General features: G+C 41.0%; 1 protein-coding gene across 4 annotated transcripts in view; it reads right to left on the bottom strand.

Moving 5' to 3' along the window:
- The window catches only part of TRIM37 (tripartite motif containing 37), a 208325-nt gene that overhangs the window by 108271 nt on the left and 80817 nt on the right, over positions 1 to 19237 (bottom strand). For all 4 annotated transcript variants that reach the window (XM_089679183.1, XM_089679179.1, XM_089679181.1 and 1 more), the window contains exons 11-13: positions 14334 to 14415; positions 13132 to 13208; positions 11833 to 12012 (exon numbers count right to left, since the gene is read on the bottom strand). In XM_089679183.1, coding sequence (XP_089535309.1) covers positions 11833 to 12012; positions 13132 to 13208; positions 14334 to 14415 — 339 coding nt within the window. The remainder of the gene's footprint in view (positions 1 to 11832; positions 12013 to 13131; positions 13209 to 14333; positions 14416 to 19237) is intronic.

The raw sequence follows: 19237 nt of genomic DNA, 5'->3' as shown, positions 1-19237 counted from the left end.
AACAAGACCAGGTTAGAACTTCACACAGCAGCCTGCAAAACATACAGACCGAAGTTGCATCCTGAGCGTTTCTAGCATCCATGTGATAAATCTTTACAAAGCTGCTTTCTGATCTTTGGTTCACACTTTTAAAAACTTGAACTACGGAAACCTGATGACGAATAGCCCAGGAAGGACCAACACTACTGGTAGCATGAGCTTTTACTGAAAATGGTGGAACCGTGCCCTTTGAGAGAAAAAAAAAAAAGCAACGGAACCACACCTTAAGCCTTCATGAAACACAAAGAGGGAATCCAACTGCTGAACAGCAGCAGTCAACTTCAGGTAACACCTGGCAGCATACACCAAATCCAAAGTGTGAAGAATATTGTTCTCTGGCGTCTGAGGCTTAGCACAAAAAGAAGTAAACACAATACCCTTGTTGAGACAGACTGAAGAAGCCATCTTAGAAATGAGGGCTAAGGCTGTAGAACCACCCTGTCAAGGTGGAGCAACAGGAACAGTTCCTTACAGAAAGGGCAGCCAAATCCGAAACACTGCAAGTTGAAGTAATGGCCTCCAGAAAAATAACCAAGTCAAAAGGTCTAAACGGATAACCCAGATGGGTTTAAACAGATTTTTGAAGTACAAAGAGCGCCAAGCTGGGGTCCCTTGGAGTCTTGACAGGTGGAACAATGTGCGTGATGCCTTGTACAAAGGATCAAGACTCTTCAAGCCCAAACCCCATCCAGAAAATGGAGAGAAATTTCCTTTTGATAAACTGTACCCATGCAAAGGAACAGAAGAACACCGTTTTAGATGAGGTGAAAGGCTGAAAAGTCCTGAGTCTCAACACTACCTTGTTCTTCTGCAAAACCAGAAGGGGTTCCTAGCAGGAAAAGTCTACCAGTTAACCTGCTTACAGAGGTGCTGGCTACAAGGAACACTACTTGTGGGTACATTTTTGAAGCGCAGAGAGAAGCACATTCGGATCCCAAGAAGTCACAGGAGAAAGAACGGAGGTGGCTACATGAGAGACCCCCTATATAGACATCTTTAAAGAGACAGGCCCACAGCCTCACAGAATAAAAAGGGCACAAACCTGACCCTTAAATGGGTGGAGAAGAAAAAACTGGTCTAGATCCAGCTGCAGGAAGGAGGTGATTTGTCCCACAGAAAAACTCTTCGGATGAAAGCTTGTGCCAAGTGAAGTATGCCTTCAATGGGCAGTCATAAAGCTTGCAAGAAGTAGGCTTCCTAACTTTTAACATAGTAGGAATCACTGACTCAGAATTGCCCCTGTCCCCAGTGGTGTATTTAGATTTTATGCTGCCCTAGGTAACACAGAAATTCTGCATTCCCCCCCCCCCCCCCCCCCAATGAGAGAGAGAGCAAGAGAGTTCAATAAGTGTGTGTATGTATATATGATTCTCTATTTCTCCCTCTTCCCTCTCTCTCTCAGATCGTATGGGGACCCCCCCCCCCCCCCACACACACACACACACACACACACACACACAGTATGATTCCCCCCCTCCTCCAAGGGCTGCTGATTACTGGGAAGCAGGAAATGTGGGCAGGGGGTGGTAATCATACTGTGCGCGCGCAGTCCCATACAATCTATCCCTGATGCAAGGATGACAGGAGGGAGAGCCCAGATAACACAACACAGCTCACCTCCTCAGCCATTTCCCTCCCTGCTCCAGGCTCTGAGTGCAGGCAGGGGAAGGAGGACAGCGGAGTGCAGCCACTCAGGAACACCGGAGCACCCCCTCCATCCAGCCAGGTCTGTCTCTACCTCCAGCAGCAGAAAGCTGCCGGGGAGAAACCTCAAACCTGCTTTCAGCTGCTGGAGGGAGAGATACAGAGTGCATCCTTCTGCAACTGCTCACTCCCACCACACTGCACACCCTGCATGCCTCTGTCCACCATTGCTCACCAGGTCCCTTCTACTGGGGGGTGGTGCCGACTCCTAAAAATTGCTGCCCTAGGCAAACGCCTTGTTTACCACACAGTAGATATGCCCCTGCCTGTCCCCAGAACAGGTCCTCAAACATCAGCATGTATAAGGACCAGATTCTTGGTTCCAGACACAACCGGCTGAGAAAACCTAACTACCAATTATCTGTGCCTTGAATGTACATAGCAGACAAAGCTGCCCAGGACAGGATGTAGTCAAGTTCTCTTGCAGCAGCAAGACTTCTGTTACCTGCCTGATGACTCCACTGCAGTAGCATTGTCTGACTTAAAGTGGAATGAATAACCCTCCAAGTAGTATGGTTCAATGTTGAAGAAATTTCCAAATCCCTAAAAACCTGGTCCTCGATAACAAATAAATTGGTCTTTCCGAGACTGCAATAACTTTCTCCACAACAATAGTATGTTGTGTTGTAAAGGTCTGGAGTGAAACTGGGCAAATGGAAATGACTCACAAGCACAGCAGGGCTAGTACTAAGGCTAGCACCTTGGTGAATACCTGAGGTGTAGATGAGGGGCCGAAGCGTACAACTACAAACAGGCAGTGAAGGTTCTCACAGCAAAGTATTGGAAAGTAAATGTGTAGATAAAGCATCTTTAGTGTCCATAAAAAAGTCAGAGTCTCCCGGGTGAAGGGAGCACGACAGATTTGGTAGAGTGTATAAATTGTTGGCTTGAATGAAAACATTAAGAGCTTTGAGATCTAGAACGGTTTGGGAATGGTGAACAGATTGGAGTAAAAACCCCTGGAACCATTCTAAAACAGGAAATGGGGCAATGTCACCTTGATCTAGAAGTCTTGATGGGCTCAATGGAGACCTGCTAATCTGTGTGGTGATACAGGAAGGCAAGAAGAAAAAAAAAGTACTTTTAAAATAAGTTAATCTTTAAAAGAGACGTTTAGGAATCAAAAAAAGTAAAAATAAATAAATAAAATATCACACTCAGATAGCTGCAGCACCGATCCCAGCTGAAGCTGTCCCCTGCCGTCTCTAAGACCTAGAACTGAGAGATCAGACACCATTGATTGCTCAGTTCTCAGTCCTCAGCCTACAGAGAGCTGGTGACTGTCAGTCAGCAGCTCTCTGCTCCGCCCCTCCAGTGCTCACTGGAGCGCTGGGCTGTGGAGGGGGCAGGAGCGGCTGGATCAGGCTCTCAGCGGCCCACTGAGAGGCTGAGCCAGCTGCTGATCCAGGCATCTGGGCAGATCCTGCCATATGGTCGGTATCTTTTCAGAGCATGGGCAGGCTCTGTGATGTCAGCCAACAACGAGCTTTAGCCCACTGTTATCTGAAAACGGGCCATAGAAGTAGATAACTAACATCACTCCTGTGAACCACAGGAGAAGTATAGCCAAAAAAGCTTTAGCCATACTCCTCTAACACAGAACACCTAAAGAAAAGAAGCCCACTCCTGTAGGACACTAGCAAAAAAGCAAAGGCTTGCTGGTGGGGGGGGGGGGGGTATCCTGGATTGCCCTTTCAGTCAGAAAACTGGGGCATTTTTGTGTCCCTCAATGCTTGAGGTGATTGTAACCGTATTAGTGCACTTGCGACAGAAACAATTGAGTACTGACAGGATACTTTTTTCTTTGCACTAACATACAATTTTGAGGACAAGCTTTTGGGGTATGTCCCCTTCTTCAAGGTCCAAGCAGTACTATTATTACAAAGTCTTAGCAGAATGTTAGAGATGTGGGGGATGAGAAAAAAAAAAAAAAAGCAGAAAGAAACACAAGCCTAGGGTTATAGGGTTAGCCTAGAGATAAGACACAGCAAAGCAAAAGCAAAGACTGGGGGGGAGGGGGGGGGAGAACAGCACTCACAGGGGGAGTCATAAAAATGTTGGATAATGATTGAGGAATCCCATGTCCAAATTAAGGCCCTTACCTCTTGTGTCAAATAGAAATCCCCCACATCTCTAACATTCTGTTAAAACTTTGTAATAATAGTACTGCTTGACCTTTAAGAAGGGGACATACCCCGAAAGCTTGTCCTCAAAATTGTATGTTAGTGCAAATAAAAAAAGTACCACATCAGTACTCAATTGTTTGCATAGCCTAAATCTTCAGCTGGTGTCGTATAGGGAAGTTTGAAACAGACATTGCCTGTCCTTAGCAGCTCATATCTCCTAAGACCATATAAATGAGCCTTTTTTTGTTTTTGTTTTTTTAGTAGTTGCAATTGAAAAAAAAAGTAACAAACCTAACTATGTAGAAGAGCATTGCAGCGATGATAGATATGGTTCCTTGTTATTCCACTGGCAGATATTTTAATGCTATAACATAGCAATGCTATGTTAAAAGCCCAACTCTTCACCCCAGAGCTTCCAGTCCTTTCCCTGGAAGCCACCAATGCCTTTATTTTATTGCTCTATTAAGTTTTTACTTACATTTTCCAGATACTTTTAGACTGGTCATGCAAGGCCCAGGGCCTTTCCTATTTGGATCTACTCACATTGATGGGAAATTATTATTTTTTTTTTTAAACCGTTTTTTGCCATATGCAAACAAATACACACCCAAATATGCATACATGTGAAAATACATTAGCAATCCATCAGACAGTAGGAATGTTACATTCTTCCAAGATTTATGACATAGCTATCATACATCCAACCATTATATGGAAATATCAATATAAACATATCGAAGTTAAGTATGTAGTGATTAGTATCACATTCGCATAAAAGCTTTTATTACATTTGTAAACAGGAACCCATTAACCAAAGAAAAAAAAACCCTCCCCCCACATCAAGAAAAGAAAACACTAGCCGGGATAGCACTTTTGCACCAAAAAGAAAAAGAAGAAATACACAATATGTCTGGGGCTCACCACACCTCTGAGCTCCAAATATTATCAGAGCACCTCCCCTCCGAAAAAAAAAACCCATCTTCATCCTTCAAAAATCATCCGATACAGTTTCCCTGGACTCCACCCATCGGGACCATATCTTTCTGAATTTTCCTGCACACCCCCTTGCTTCATATGTCATCTCATACATCTGAAGATCCACATTAACCAATTTTTTCCATGCCCTCAAATCCAAAGCATCAGAACGTATCCAGTGTAACGCTATCAGCTATTGTACATAAAAGAATAAAATTCTCAGAAAAAGTTTGGTAGCTTTATTCATCTGCTCATCTTCAAACACTCCTAAAAGACACACCATGGGGCTACATAAATTAGGCAAGTCAAATGTGTCGGAAATAAATGCTGTAACTGCAGACCACAAGGGCCTAACCCTAGAGTGTTCCCACACCATATGTAAAAAGAATCCCGTATTAACCTGACACTTATAGCAAATGACTTTGTTACATCTTCTCATACGATAGAGACGCTGAGGTGTATAATACATTTGATGTAAATAACGCAATGTAATCATTTTGTCCCTTGAAGAGATAACTCTACTCACATAGGTGGCCAGGACATGTTTCCAGTTCTGTTCCGTTAACTCTGGGACAATAGCAAATCATTGCTCTAGTGTGCGATGACACTGCCTACTGTCTATTAGAGTCAATTCCGCATATCATGACGATACCAATTTAGAGTGTTGTGTTTGTATAAGAAGGTTTTCCAGTCTGGTATTGTTCAGAGTAACTTCCCCCGGGCAATATTGAGCTACTGCTGCATGCCTTAACTGAGCATACCGAAAATACCAAGAACCCGCTACTCCCCGTTCCGAAAAAAAGATTTCAGTTGTCCCTGCACAAAAAGCTGATGTACATATTTAAGACAATATTGGGCCCTTTGTTGTCCCCTCTCCATCTTATAAAATTCAGGCAAATTTGGATTGCACCAGAGAGGTGCACTTGGCGACATGGCTAGGGTTGTATCAGAAATATATTTCGCACATACCTTAAGAATTTTTTTGGACACCGATAGTATAGACATACCACCTGTGGATGGAACCTCTCCTTTATAAAAAATGGTTCAATAAGGCCTCATAATAGGTAGCCTCCACAGCCATGGCCACGTTATTCAATTGAGGAAACATCCTCCAGTGTACGTACATTAACTGAGCAGCAAAATAATACATTCATAAGTCAGGCAAAGCAAATCCCCCCTATGTATTGGCAGTTGAAGTATTTCCAGGGCCACCCGAGGAGGCTTGGAACCCCATAAAAAGGAACCAAGCAGGGAGTTTAATACATTTAAAAATTCCTTTAGAAATATAAATGGGCGCATTGGAGAGGACATAAAAATTTCGGTAGATATATAATTTTAAACAAATTTACAAACCTGGTCTTTAAACGTACTTACTATAAGCCAAAGATTATTGTCTAGATATGATTGTAAAGGAAGCTGCATATTAACCCCTAGGTACTTAAATTTATCCGATATCACAATGGGACACCCCAGATCCAAAATTCGCAACCGCTGGCCATCCAAAGGGAATAATGTAGAGTTAGACCAGTTTATCCGAAATCCTGAATAATTTCCACATTTTTGTATTATCGAGAAAGCTCTAGGTAGGGACACCGAAGCGTTATTTAAGTATAATAACATGTCACCCACATATAATGACAAACATTTCTCCAACTCCACCAATTTTAAACCCTGGACTCCTACATCCTCTCTCAGCTTTGCAGCCAATGGCTCAATGGCCAGTGCAAACAAGAGGAGATAAAGGGCAACTTTGTCTGGTGCCCCTATGGATCTGAAACGCTTCTGATATGAGTCCCTTTAATCCTGATGTGAGCACTAGGCTCCCAATACAAAAGCTTCACCCAGGAAATAAACGTGGGGTCAAAGCCAATCTTAGTTAGGAGTGGAAATAGATAAGTCCATTCTACTGAATCAAATGCTTTCTTTGTGTCCAATGACACGATCACTCTATTGCATTATTATGCGTTATTTTTAAATTAACGAAGAGCCTCCTAAGATTATTATGAGCACATCTGCCTGGCAAAAAGCCGGTCTGGTCAGACCCAACCAGCATTAGAATTACCGCTTGTAAGCACTTTGCCAACACTTTCACCAGAATTTTAACGCCAGTATTAATCAAAGAAATGGGCCAATATGATTCACACTCTAAGGGATCTTTTCTGGATTTCAGGAGTAAGACTATAAGAGCCTCCTGCATAGATTTTGGGAGTTCCACCCCGCCTCCTAGACGAATTATAAACCCGTAGGAAATATGACACGAGCAGTTACCCATACACTTTATATAATTCAATCAGATATCCATCGAGACCAGGAGACTTATAAGGGGCGAAAGAAGCAATCACAACCTCAATCTCCTCTGAGGTAATAGGCTGTTCCAAGCCCTCTGTCCCCCCCATGACAGTGCCGGTAAAGAAATAGATGCCAAATATTCTGACATTGAAGATGTTGAAACCTCCCCCTGAGACTGGTACAAAGATTTATAAAATTGTTCAAAAGTGCACAGTATTTCGCTCGTCTCCTCAACAATCTCAGGAGCACAAAATTATCATGGTCAGAGAGCAAATTCACATCATATTTTCCCCAGAGAGGTCACATATAGCCTCACATTCCCCCTGAGTAGCAAAAGAGAACAAGTTCCATTCAGTATAAAAAAACATCAGTAGAAGAGATCAGTCTTCCATGTGGCCATCTGGTACTGGCGGGCATCCTCTGGCATCCAGCCACCGAGAAGCCTCCACAGGACTGTTAAAGTGCACTGTTCCCCAAACCATTATTCTCAGCTTCACCGGATACATCATACTGTAAATCAATTGACTCTCTCACAGGCGTTTAACATACACAAAACTCGATCTCTGTTTCTGTGTAGCTGCAGAGAAATCAGGATAAATATACGACTGCCATTACATGAAAGTTCTCCAAGTGTTCTAGCCGCTTTCAAAATATTCTCCTGATCTCGGAAGTGCAGTAAACGTACCATCATAGGCCTAGGAGGAGTTCCCAGACCTGGGGCCCACATGGGGACCCGGTGCGCCCGTTCTTTGGCAAAAAGGTGGGAAAAAGTATTAGCGTCCATATGTTCCTTACGCCATCTTTCCAGAAAATCCTCAGGTTGTTTACCAGCCCACCAGCCTGATGTTGTTGCGACGTAGCCTGTCCTCTAAGTTTCCAAGCTTGCCAGTATGAGCAGTCAGCTCCTTGGTAGCGGTCTGAACTGATCCCTCTAATGGATGAATTATGTTCTCTAAATCACTGATCCGTTTTTCAGACTCATCAGCTTTTTCCTTAACAGTTTGCATATCTTGTTTTAGGAATGCCAAATCCACTTTAAGTCCATCGATATGATCAGTGAGAGTTGTCTAGCAGAGGTGTATGGCTGACATTATCTGTTTTAACGATGGCTCCTGCTGCTCTCCCTCTCCTCTGTCCCTGTCACCATCCATCGACTCATGCAGACTGACCCCCGACTGTCCCTTCTTAGTGGAGCAATCCCTCTTAGGCAAAACGCTTCCCTGGGATACATTACCCACAGCTGCACCGGATGTTTGTGACTGCTCCTCGATCACGTCCTCCCCTCCACATGTCTAACAGCCGCGATCTTGAGAGCCCCAGGCAAACTTAGCAAGGCGCTGTCCCGAGGATTTCCCACCAGCCTGTCCAATATTTACCATCGTGGATTGCTCACCCACCTCCTCCTCCCTTCACGTGTTTGGCCAGTATAAAATCTCAGCCCTATGTGTGTCAGAATGGCTGCAGGATACTGTGTCCCCGCCAGAGCTCTGATTCCTCACTGCTTACTGTACTTGCCAGAAGCCAGCTCCGCCCCCAGGCAATATTTAATAATGCAGAGAGCAGCACTGAACTCAACTCTCTACATTATTATAACATGAGTGCAGGGTAAAGTGGCAATGCCTCAGGGGGCAGGTTCATAATGCAGTGCACACACAGTAACACACTAGGCATTGATCAACCTGATATAATGAGGATATCATCTAGAATTACTGTGGGGGGCAGTCCTGGAGAGGTGGGGAGTACTGCTTTAATATTTTCACTACCTCCTGGGACATCAGTTTAAAAAAAAAAAAAAAAAAAAAAAAAAAAAGAAAATGTCCACAGTAGGCAGGTATGCTCAATTTGTTTCGCCCCCCATGCCTGGAACATGTAGGTTTGGGCACCGGTCAGGTAGTTTTTGTTCTCTACATTTAGCCCTGCTGCAGGCAAGTGGCAGGTCTTGTCAGGTGGATGCATTCAGGTGGCTCTGCTGCTGCTTAAATGCTTACACACACACACACACTGTTTCCTCTAGACCTTTTTGGTAATATCGTGTGAATAAAAAATTGAAACTACAACTATTTTATACTCTAGGGCAGAGCTTGAAAAAGCAGCTCGCCAAATGCGAGGGGAAATCCTTGTGTGGTGAGCACAGATGGAGCGGCTCCACCTGCACTCCAAGCATCGTTGTGAAGCCGACTTCTGGTTTCCGACTTCCGGTTTCTTCTTTGCCGCCGCGGGGGACACTCCAGTAGATTTCTCACAAGTGGAAGACAAGGAAGCACAGACACCCATAGCATAGAGCTGGAGGAAACTGGGAAGCTTGATACCGAAGGTGGGGACACAGAGATGGGAAGTGGTGCAAGCGCAAAAGACAAAGAGATCAAAGGAGCTTGAGAAAAAATTGCAGGAAGATGCTACCAAGGATGCCAAGACGGTGAAACTATTACTACTCGGTGAGAAACAGATGTTTATGAGAGCGTGCTTGTGTGAGAGTATTGGAAAGACAGAAGATAATGATGGAGACACCAAAAAGGTCAATAGTTTACAGCAAACAGGTCCATTTATATTAGCATCTGTATATTTTGCAAAGAGATCTGTCAATGTAGATGTATTCTGTTTGTCAGGGATGTGGAATATAAATGTATATGCACAAACCTCATTGAAGAGCTATTTAATATAGTACAGGGTTGCTCCAGTGATTGGCCTAGATACCTGCCCTTAGTAAACAAACTAATACAAAATAAGTCAGTAGTACAAATAGGTTAAAGTTTTTTGGCCATCAAAAGAGGCACTTTTTCATTTTTCTTAATGCCACACTTCTCTAAGGTCTCTGCTGGAGATAAAAAATACAACATGTTTACGGTAACTATTATTCCATGTGTTTTGGCATCAAAATAAGCACTTTTTCTTATGCAATACTTCTGTAAACTAAGCTTACATCTTTTAAAAGAGACTTCAGTTACTAAAGTCTCTTTTTAAAGATACAGGAGATCAACAAAAAAAATACAAAATGTTTACTACAGGTTTAAAGCTGTAAAACGTGATATTTTGATTGCACCCTATTGCTATTAAGCTATTGCTGTTATGTTTAAATTGACATAATTAAGCAATGTTATAATTGCAGTTTTTTATATTTTGGACTCTTTACTCTAAAGAAAAATTTAATTTCATAAGCTTTAAGGGGGTGTGGTTGGGGGCGGGGTTGGGGGACGGGCCAGGGGTGGGATTGGAGGCAGACCTGGGCAAGGTTGGGTGGGCAACTGGTGGAGAGTAAGGTTTGTGCCTGGTTAGTAGGTCTAGACTCGAAATTTTAAGCCCTGCTCTAGGGTGTCTGCTTTCAGAAAACGTATAATGTTTTGGGGGTATTATAGATTCTTTAGGCCTAAAATGATTTTTTAAACGTGTGCAAAAAACCCCACAAATCTGCTCTGGTAGTGAAAGGGTTAAAATAAGTTCACCTCTAGGAACATGTTCCTCCTGTTTTAAGAGTGGAACATATAACATGTTCCCACTCCTGCAGCGACTTGGCAATCCAAACGCTGTGTGTGACAGCAGAAGCTTTTCTTTTTTTTTATCAGGTATATCAGGTAGAAGTATATAGTCATGAGGGACAAGTAGACTGGGACCCTGATTTAGTCCCTTGAACAAGTAGTTTTCTTAAAAATTTCAACACCCCTGAGTAGTTCTTTAAAACATACCTTAGTACTTCCACAATTTACACCTACAGGTACAATATACTAAGTACGTGGTTTAAAGCTGAGCTCCACGCAAACAAACAAGCTGGTAAGCAAATATGGGAGCAGTTTTACCTTTCAAAAGATTTTTGCATTTCTGTCCATTCAGTTCATAAGGCAGAGCGCAAAACTAAAAACTGCAGCACTAATCAATCAAAAGTGACAGTCCAACAAAATTGTGCTCAGGTAACAAACATCCAAATATGTGGAAAATAGCGCTTCCAGAAAATCCAAATTATTTGGCTTTCAAATTAATGAAAACGCCAACAGCACTTTAGAGATTATCCCCAAACTAGTCCTTGACGGATGATGGAATATCGTTCTAACCCTGGACTACACTCAGACTTCACTCTCAGGTCCATGAGTATATAAGAAATAAAACATCATGGTGCAGTATATCCTGTGTAGGTTGCTGAGATCTGGGCGCTGTGGTGCTTTGTCTCCCTGGACTGGTGCTCAGCTGTGTGTACAGATTATGTAGGAATGGAACACTCACCACAACCTTGAGACAGCACAGATCCAATACCAGGATGAATCACTGCGATGTGCACGCACGTTTTAAATATTATAATTTGCCTGGATTTCTCATGTAAAGCTTCTTGTTTAAGGGTTTTATGTCAGGTTTCCTCTTTTTGCTTTGTTTTGTAGTTGTCTTTTTTCACATTTTACTTTACTATAATTATAAGCACACCTTAAAGTGGGGCTAAACTTACATTTCCCCTTGCATGCATCTTCTCCTGGGTGCTAGTCTTCAGCCACCTTCATTGGCTGTTGCAGGAGGCCATCATCCCAGAACACAGGGACAGTGCTAGCTATATAATGTTAGCTGCACATGCATACCCCAGACTACATCACCAGAGGAGACAGCAAGCAGGGAAGGCGGTGTATTTTATTGCAGAAGAGACAGAGGAACTTTAGTTCTACTTTAATATCTAAAAGGCCTTAACATAGCAGATATCTATGCTCTTTGATTCAATCATTACCTTAAAATTACAGTATCATTTGCACGATTAAGGTAGCCTTCATTTGCAAGTAGATCCAGTCGAAAGAAACGATTATATCCCCAGCACTCTCCCACCTCAAAATCTGATGCAAATTCTCTAATGATGTTTTTAGCAGGATCATTGGAAGACTGGTGAACCATCTCCACTCGATACTCATACCTGGAGGGAAATAACAGTATTACAAATAGAAGCAACATAACTGTGGGTTTCCAGTTGACTAGAAGACATTTTGATGACAAGTATAGCTATGATGAGTGTCTTTTTGCCACCTGTCCTAAAAAGAATAAGTTAACTTTAGATCCACAAAAGGTGCCCATGACAAGGGACATAGGACAAAACGTAGAGCATGTTCAAATTTTCTTAATTTTCTTCATAGGAAATAATATTTGTGTACCTTATTCAAAGCTCAACTGAGATCCTCCAGCACCCAATGTGAGTATGCCAAAACACACCCAAAAGGCTACAGTGGCTTTGATCCATAAATGCACAGCAGAGATGAGTTGTCATACTGACCGCTCAGTCCTGTAGTTTGCTCTGGGAAACCGTGGCTCTCCCTGCATAATCTGCAGATCTTTGCTGTCACTGGCAGCCATTCATTGTGCAACATTTATTAAGAGCACACAGACCAACTGATACAGGGGAGCCTGTCACACTGACAGTAGCATTTAGATTACTACAGAGATAGCTGCTCTCTAATCTACAAAACTGAGCTTTCATTTTGACAGGTCCGGTCTTCAGGACAGCTTGGTAATGTGAGGGTAGGAGGCTCCTTATTAGCTGTATCCCCACCTGCATAGCACCCAAAAAAGGTATCTTTTCTGTCTCTGCCAGGCCCTGACAGCTGATTTAAGTGATCTTAAGACAGACCGAAAGCTTACCACCCTGTGAAAAACGATCCACAGTGGATTAAAAGCCACTTGGCAATTTTACATTGAGGAAAAAATGCCACGAATGCAAGCCAAGCATATTGGCTAGCAGATACAATGCGACTCCACTGATCTGGTGCTGCACTACAACCACCTGTAAAATGCCGCACCCCAAGTTAAAGTCTATATACATACACAGCACGTATACAGCCCTGTCAGGCTGTAATGTTAGAATTATGGTGGCCACAGCACAGTTGCCCGTTTTTAACCCCCCACCAATGTGAAAGAGCCCTAAAAGTGACTACATATACCATAGCCAAAAAAAAACAAAGGAAAAAAAAACAGAAACTAAATATAATAAAATAACAAAATATTAAAGACGCAAAGTATAAATTAGAATGAGAATACATACTTTGATGTCTCTGGGAGTCCAGCAGAAAGTTCCAGGAAGACTGATAAATAGTACCCTCTTACGACTCCATTTCCATCCTAAAAGGGACACAGCACATAAATGTAAAATGTCTTCTTAAAATCAGGAAAAATACATCCTGAAAGCAGGAGTTAACTGTATCTGAGCTCCAAAAAATGAAAAAGCCATTTCATTCATTGTTAATATTCATAATAAACGCACCCATTCCTCCATGTCTCCAAGCTTCACTTTAAAAAAACACACACCCTAACATTTCAAGTTAAATCCATCTTGAGTAAAGGCAGAGGATTCATGTAGCATTTACTTTTGGAATCCATCTGCCATTAGTTCAGGCATGCAGGCAGGAGGGTGTGCTTAGCTGAGAAAACCCCTCCCTCTTCCTTCAAATGATGAAAAAAAAAACCAAAAAAAAAAAACACATACACCACACCCATGTAGAAAAGTATGTATAACAACGTTTTGGCCTAGGTCAGAGACAAGGAAGCAACTGAAGAAATGTAAAAAAGAAAAAGAAAAGTTTAAAACAAGTAAATCTATTTACTAAGGCTAGCAGCATAAGGATTAACAATAGTTCATGTTGATTGAGAAAGTCGAGTTCCACTTGAAATAGAGGTTTTCAAGTTAAAATTGCATTTTGGCTATCTCTTTGCACTCTATCTGCTCAACTGGTGTATCCATTACAAATCAAAGCAATCATGTGCATCATTCAACCGCACAGGATCATCATAATGTAGTATAAAATGGATAAGAAGAGTCACAAAAACTTTTAGTGACTCCTTTAGTATAGAGGGGACAACTTACAACAAGGAATTCTCAACACTTGAATTTAGCAGTGATAGCCCAATGGGTAATAAACACAAACAGATATATATTAAAAACGTAAATATCAGCATTAGGTGTTTGTGAAGGTTCTTCTTTATCCAGGTCGTGGTATATCTAGTAGACGTTCGTCACATTCAAGAGATCAAAACTGAAAAAAATGTCTTAAATAAGCTATGAAACATCTTCAGCTTTGCAGAACAAGTCCATTTAAATGGGGCCAACTACCACTAGATATCCGTGTCAAATACAGTTTTATCCATTATAGAAACCCCTAGTAAGGCCAGCCTTATATCCTGCTTTTAACAGTATCTAAATTGAAGAATGCTTTTGAATGCACTAGATTCTCAAGAACGTTAACTCACCGGATAAACCTTTAACCTCCAACAGAGACCAGATACTTGCAAAGGTGGACTGTACACTGGGTCAGCACGCTGACGTAAAGTGCTAGGGGGAAAAAAAAAAAAAGGATAACAAAAACTTTACAGGTATGTAAAAAAGCACATTAGGCTGGTCTGATGGCTGATCTGTACAAATCTGGCCATCAGACATCCTCATTGTAAGGAAAACCGTGTATGCTAGCAGGCAAGAAACACACTGACACTCATGAGATAATCAACTCAAGCCTCTGACACTGGAGAAGATTATGTAAATCATTTAGCCTTGCAATCTGGGACATACACAGGACACTGATCACCAAAAAGGGTCCAAAATTATCTTTCTGTGCTGCTAAACCGATGTATGAGGAATCATATGTAGAACTATAACAAGTGAGACATGCCTAGTTTTGTCAAATTAAGTTAAACTTGTTTTTTTTTACTCCGCCATTGTATGTAATCTTTCAAAAAACAACTGCCTTATGTCATTCAAACATGACTCTGCAAATGTCACAGAGGAATAAATCTCAACATCTTTGGTTCCAAGATCTGCTATAGTCTACAGATAGCTATTGTTAAAAGTAGTTATATTAGTTAATATATGAGTTAAGAGTAAAAGCAAGACTAAATTACAGACCGCATCAAATTGTTTTATGAAATCTGTATGTTTTGGAGTCACAAGCCACAATGCCTACATTACTATAAAAAATACAAAAAAAATTTGTTTCTTTTAACAGTTACCCTACATAAGGAGAAGGAGTGTTCTTCAATGTATATTGCTCATATCCATGTTGGGTAAAATGTACAGAATTGAGAAATACCAAAAACAAAAAACAGATTGTACAGAAATATGAAAGGTATCAAAAGGACTAGTAAAACTGTAAATATTATCCAGGCTTATGAAATTTGGCACAGTAATTGTATCCATTTTTCACACTGTGTGAGAAAATTGCCCCACAATTACATTGTGACAGCTGCAGACATTTCTGTATCTATAATAAGGGCATATTCTGTTCTGACAAACAATCATTTCTCACAAATGTTTTAACTTTCTTCCTACTTCAGTTTCTCACTAGTGTTTATACATAAATGTAATACTGCTGACAGATATACTTTCAAAAGAGAATATTACTTTAAATGATAGGAAAAGAAGCAGGCATGTATATTTCTTTAAAGTATATGTAAATTCTAACATTTCTTTTTTTTTTTTCTTGCTCCCGTATGGTCTGTTAAAATTTACCAAGCAAAGCATGTTATATCTTAAAAAAAAAAAAAAAAAAAACCCTGTTCATCTGGCCCAAAAACTTCTGAACTGACATCTTCCTGCTCCCTCTTCCTCTGTTGACTAAAAACACCTCCTCTATGACATGGAGAAGGCAGGTATTATACCTCGGTCACATCAAACACTGCTTTGAAATCGTGCGACTTACAGTGAAGTCGCACGATTTCAAAGTCGGATGACATGCCGATTTCAGGTATGATTTGCAAGACATCTGATACAGATGGCAATGGAAATCACACCAAAAGTAGTGCATGTACTGCTTTACAAATCGGTGCGGCTCCGACCAAGTCGGAACCGCACCGATACGACTGCTCTAATTGCGGACAAAAGGCTGCGATTTGGCATGCAATTTGCAAGTGCAAATTGCATGCCAATTCACATCCAGTGTAACCCGGATCTAATACAGTCAAATGATACGTATATCACGCGCTAGAAAATGTGATCAAACCACAAAGAACTAATGTGAAATTATCGACTGAAGCATCAAAAGCATCAATTTGAAAATAGTGTTGTGCTGTCAAAACAGAATTAGTGCAATAAGTAATCAACAGTGTAAAAATTAAATAAAGCCCATTATTAACTAAATTAATTTATAAAGTCCACAGTGAGTATAAATAATCTTCATGCATTCTTGTGCACACTGGATACATGGTGATTATTTCCACTCACGGTGGACTTTATGAATTGAGTTAATAATGGACTTTATTATGGATTGAATTTTTGCACTGTAAATTACTTATTGCATTAATTGATTCTGTTTGACAGTGCAACACTTTTTCCAAGTACTGTAGGCGTTATATAGTCCTGAAACACTCCTCTCCTAGGGTGACAATGCTGCTCCTCCTAGATACAGTATATGGTTGTCACCTTAAAAAAGAAAGTGTATTCCTGGCAGGATCTCTAGCTGAAAATAAAGAAAAAAAAGTGTGAAAAAAGAAAGCCTATTTAGCCACTACATCAAAGGAAAAAAAAATATATTGATGCCTTGCTTTTTACAGCTGTTCTTGGGGTTATTTTTGGTGCAGATTCAGAAAAGTGCATTGGCTAGACTGCATCCGATGTAGTTTCTTAAATATTGACAAATGTATATTTTGTTGTCCGTTTTTAAAAAGATCTTGCTCTTCTGTTTAGAGCAATATTGTTTTTGCATACAAGTCAGCAAATATAGTGAGAGTGTTTATGTACTTCCAACTGTAATTTTACATTGTAAACATTGAATTCAGAAGTGTAAGGTATTAAATGTATTATAGTTATGATTGTATATGAGGTGTGTGTTTATTGCTACTTGTATCATTTTATTTTTGCAGATTGAGCACTGTAGAGCTTATGGCTACTTTTTTATTCTTTTTCTTTCATGCTACAAGGAGATTAAATAAAACATGATTTTTTTAGGGGCAACCAGAGTGAAGAGTGGTATATGGCATTTATGCCGCATCTCAAAACCTACAGCTGACAGGGAAACATTTTTGGAATCAACAGGTCAAATATACTCAGGAACAGGTCCAACATTCGAGGCACCAAAATGTGTGTTGGCCTTCATAATCTGCAATACAATCAGTCTTTGTTCTTGGGTTTAGATACACTTTGGGACAAAAAAACTTAGTTTTTTTTTTTTATTCTTTATTTGAAGGATACAGCAAATTGACAATTATATTACAAAGCGCCTAATCTCTAGAATCAGTATTATCGAATAGAACCACAATCAAACATACACGAATCAGTGCATAGTATAACAGAAGACCACCTCCCAGTGCATTTCAGTGTTTGAGGGAGGGAACATTATCGGATGCATCTGCAGTTAAGGTACCCACCAGGTTTCTTTAAATGTATAAGGGGGGTGGGGTTAGAGAATCACTGAGGTTAAACCACCTAGTTGTGTAGTCTTCAGATTGTCCCCTAAGGGCAGAAGTAAAGTGTTCCACATGCTATATACCACTCAACCTGGAAACCCACTGAGACACCAGAAGTGTTGCTTGTTTTTTCCATGTGCTAGGAATGCAAGCCTTTGTAGCATTTAGAAGACAGATAAGTAATGCCTTTTGGTAATGCTCTCTGGACATAGGTGTACATTTTAAGACAACCTCTGGGTTGTCAGTGAGAGAAATGTCATGCAATATTACCCAAAAAAAAGTCAAGTACATTGATGTGTCTCACCCAAGTGTCAGATGTTAAAAATTTGGAGACTCTCATGAATCTGATTTCTATTAAAGAGTGTATTTTTCACTTTTGCAAATTTGAGAACCCCCCACTTTTTGTTCCCATTCACACAATATAACGAAATACACTCCAATTCCAAAAAAGTTTGGATGCTGTGTAAAATATACATACAAACCAAATGCAATGATTTGCAAATCTCACACACCCCTATTTTATTCACAATAGAAAACATATACAATGTTTCAGCACTTGCCTACCAGGCACTTTCACTCCTTTCCTGCCCAGACCAATTTTCAGCTATCAGCGCTGTCGTACTTTGAATGACAATTGCGCAGTCATGCAACACTGTACCCATATGAAATTTTTATCTTTTTTTGAGACAGATAGAGCTTTCTTTTGGTGGTATTTAATCACCACTGGGTTTTTTTTATTTTTTATAAACCAAAAAAGTTTTTTTCTTAGTTTCGGTTATAAAATTTTGTAAATGAGCAATTTTTCTCTTTCACTGATGTGCACTAATAAGGCTGCAATGATGGGCACTGATGAGGAAGCACTGGTGGGCATTGACAGGCATCACTGATGGGCACTGAAAGGCAGCACTCATATGGCACTGATAGGCAGCACTGACTAGCACTGAACAGCAGCTCAGATGGGCACTGATATGTGGCATTGATGTGCACTAGTAGGCATTGATATGTGGCACTGATGGGCACTGACAGGTGGCATTGATGGGCACTGACAGGTGGCACTGATGGGGCTACACTGATCATCAGGGCACTGATAGATGTCCCATCTGAGTAATTCCAAATACTGGCTCTCCTCTCCTCACAAGCTGTCAACGCGACAGCTCGTGAGAAGAGAAATGCTGATAATCGGCATTTCCTTATTTACATGCGATCAGCTGTGATTGGACACAGCTGATCACATGACAGAGCCGAAGTGATCGGCTCTTTCCGCTGATGGACACAGCGCACCACCGATCGCCGCACTGCGCGCCCCCAAAGACTCGCACGCGCGGTTAGAGTGTGAAGAAATCATATGACGTCCTCCCAGAACGAGAGAACCGCCTTGCGCCCATCATTTCTTTATATGGCGGGCAGGAGGCGGTTAAATTAAGAAAATGTACGCTTTTACCCAAAATTTTACAAAAAAATATTGTAAATTTTAAATTAATGGCAGCAACCCATCTCAAAAAAGTTGGGACAAGGCCATATTTACCACAGTCTAGCATCCCTTCTTTTAACCACCTGACCTCCAGAGGGTTTTACCCCTTTCATGACCAGGACATTTCTTGCTATTCTGCACGGTGCTACTACTGACAATTGCTCCATCATGCACCATTGTACCCAAATTTAATTTCACTTTTTCCCCACACAGAGCTTGCTATTGGTGATATTCGAGAGCACCACTGGATTTTTATATATATATATATATATATATATATATATATATA

The sequence above is a fragment of the Staurois parvus genome, unplaced genomic scaffold (genome assembly GCF_062004578.1).
Source record: "Staurois parvus isolate SC_StPar_1 unplaced genomic scaffold, SC_StPar_1.0 ptg000220l, whole genome shotgun sequence".
NCBI lineage: Eukaryota > Metazoa > Chordata > Amphibia > Anura > Ranidae > Staurois > Staurois parvus.
This window is presented reverse-complemented; position numbering and strand designations above follow the sequence as displayed.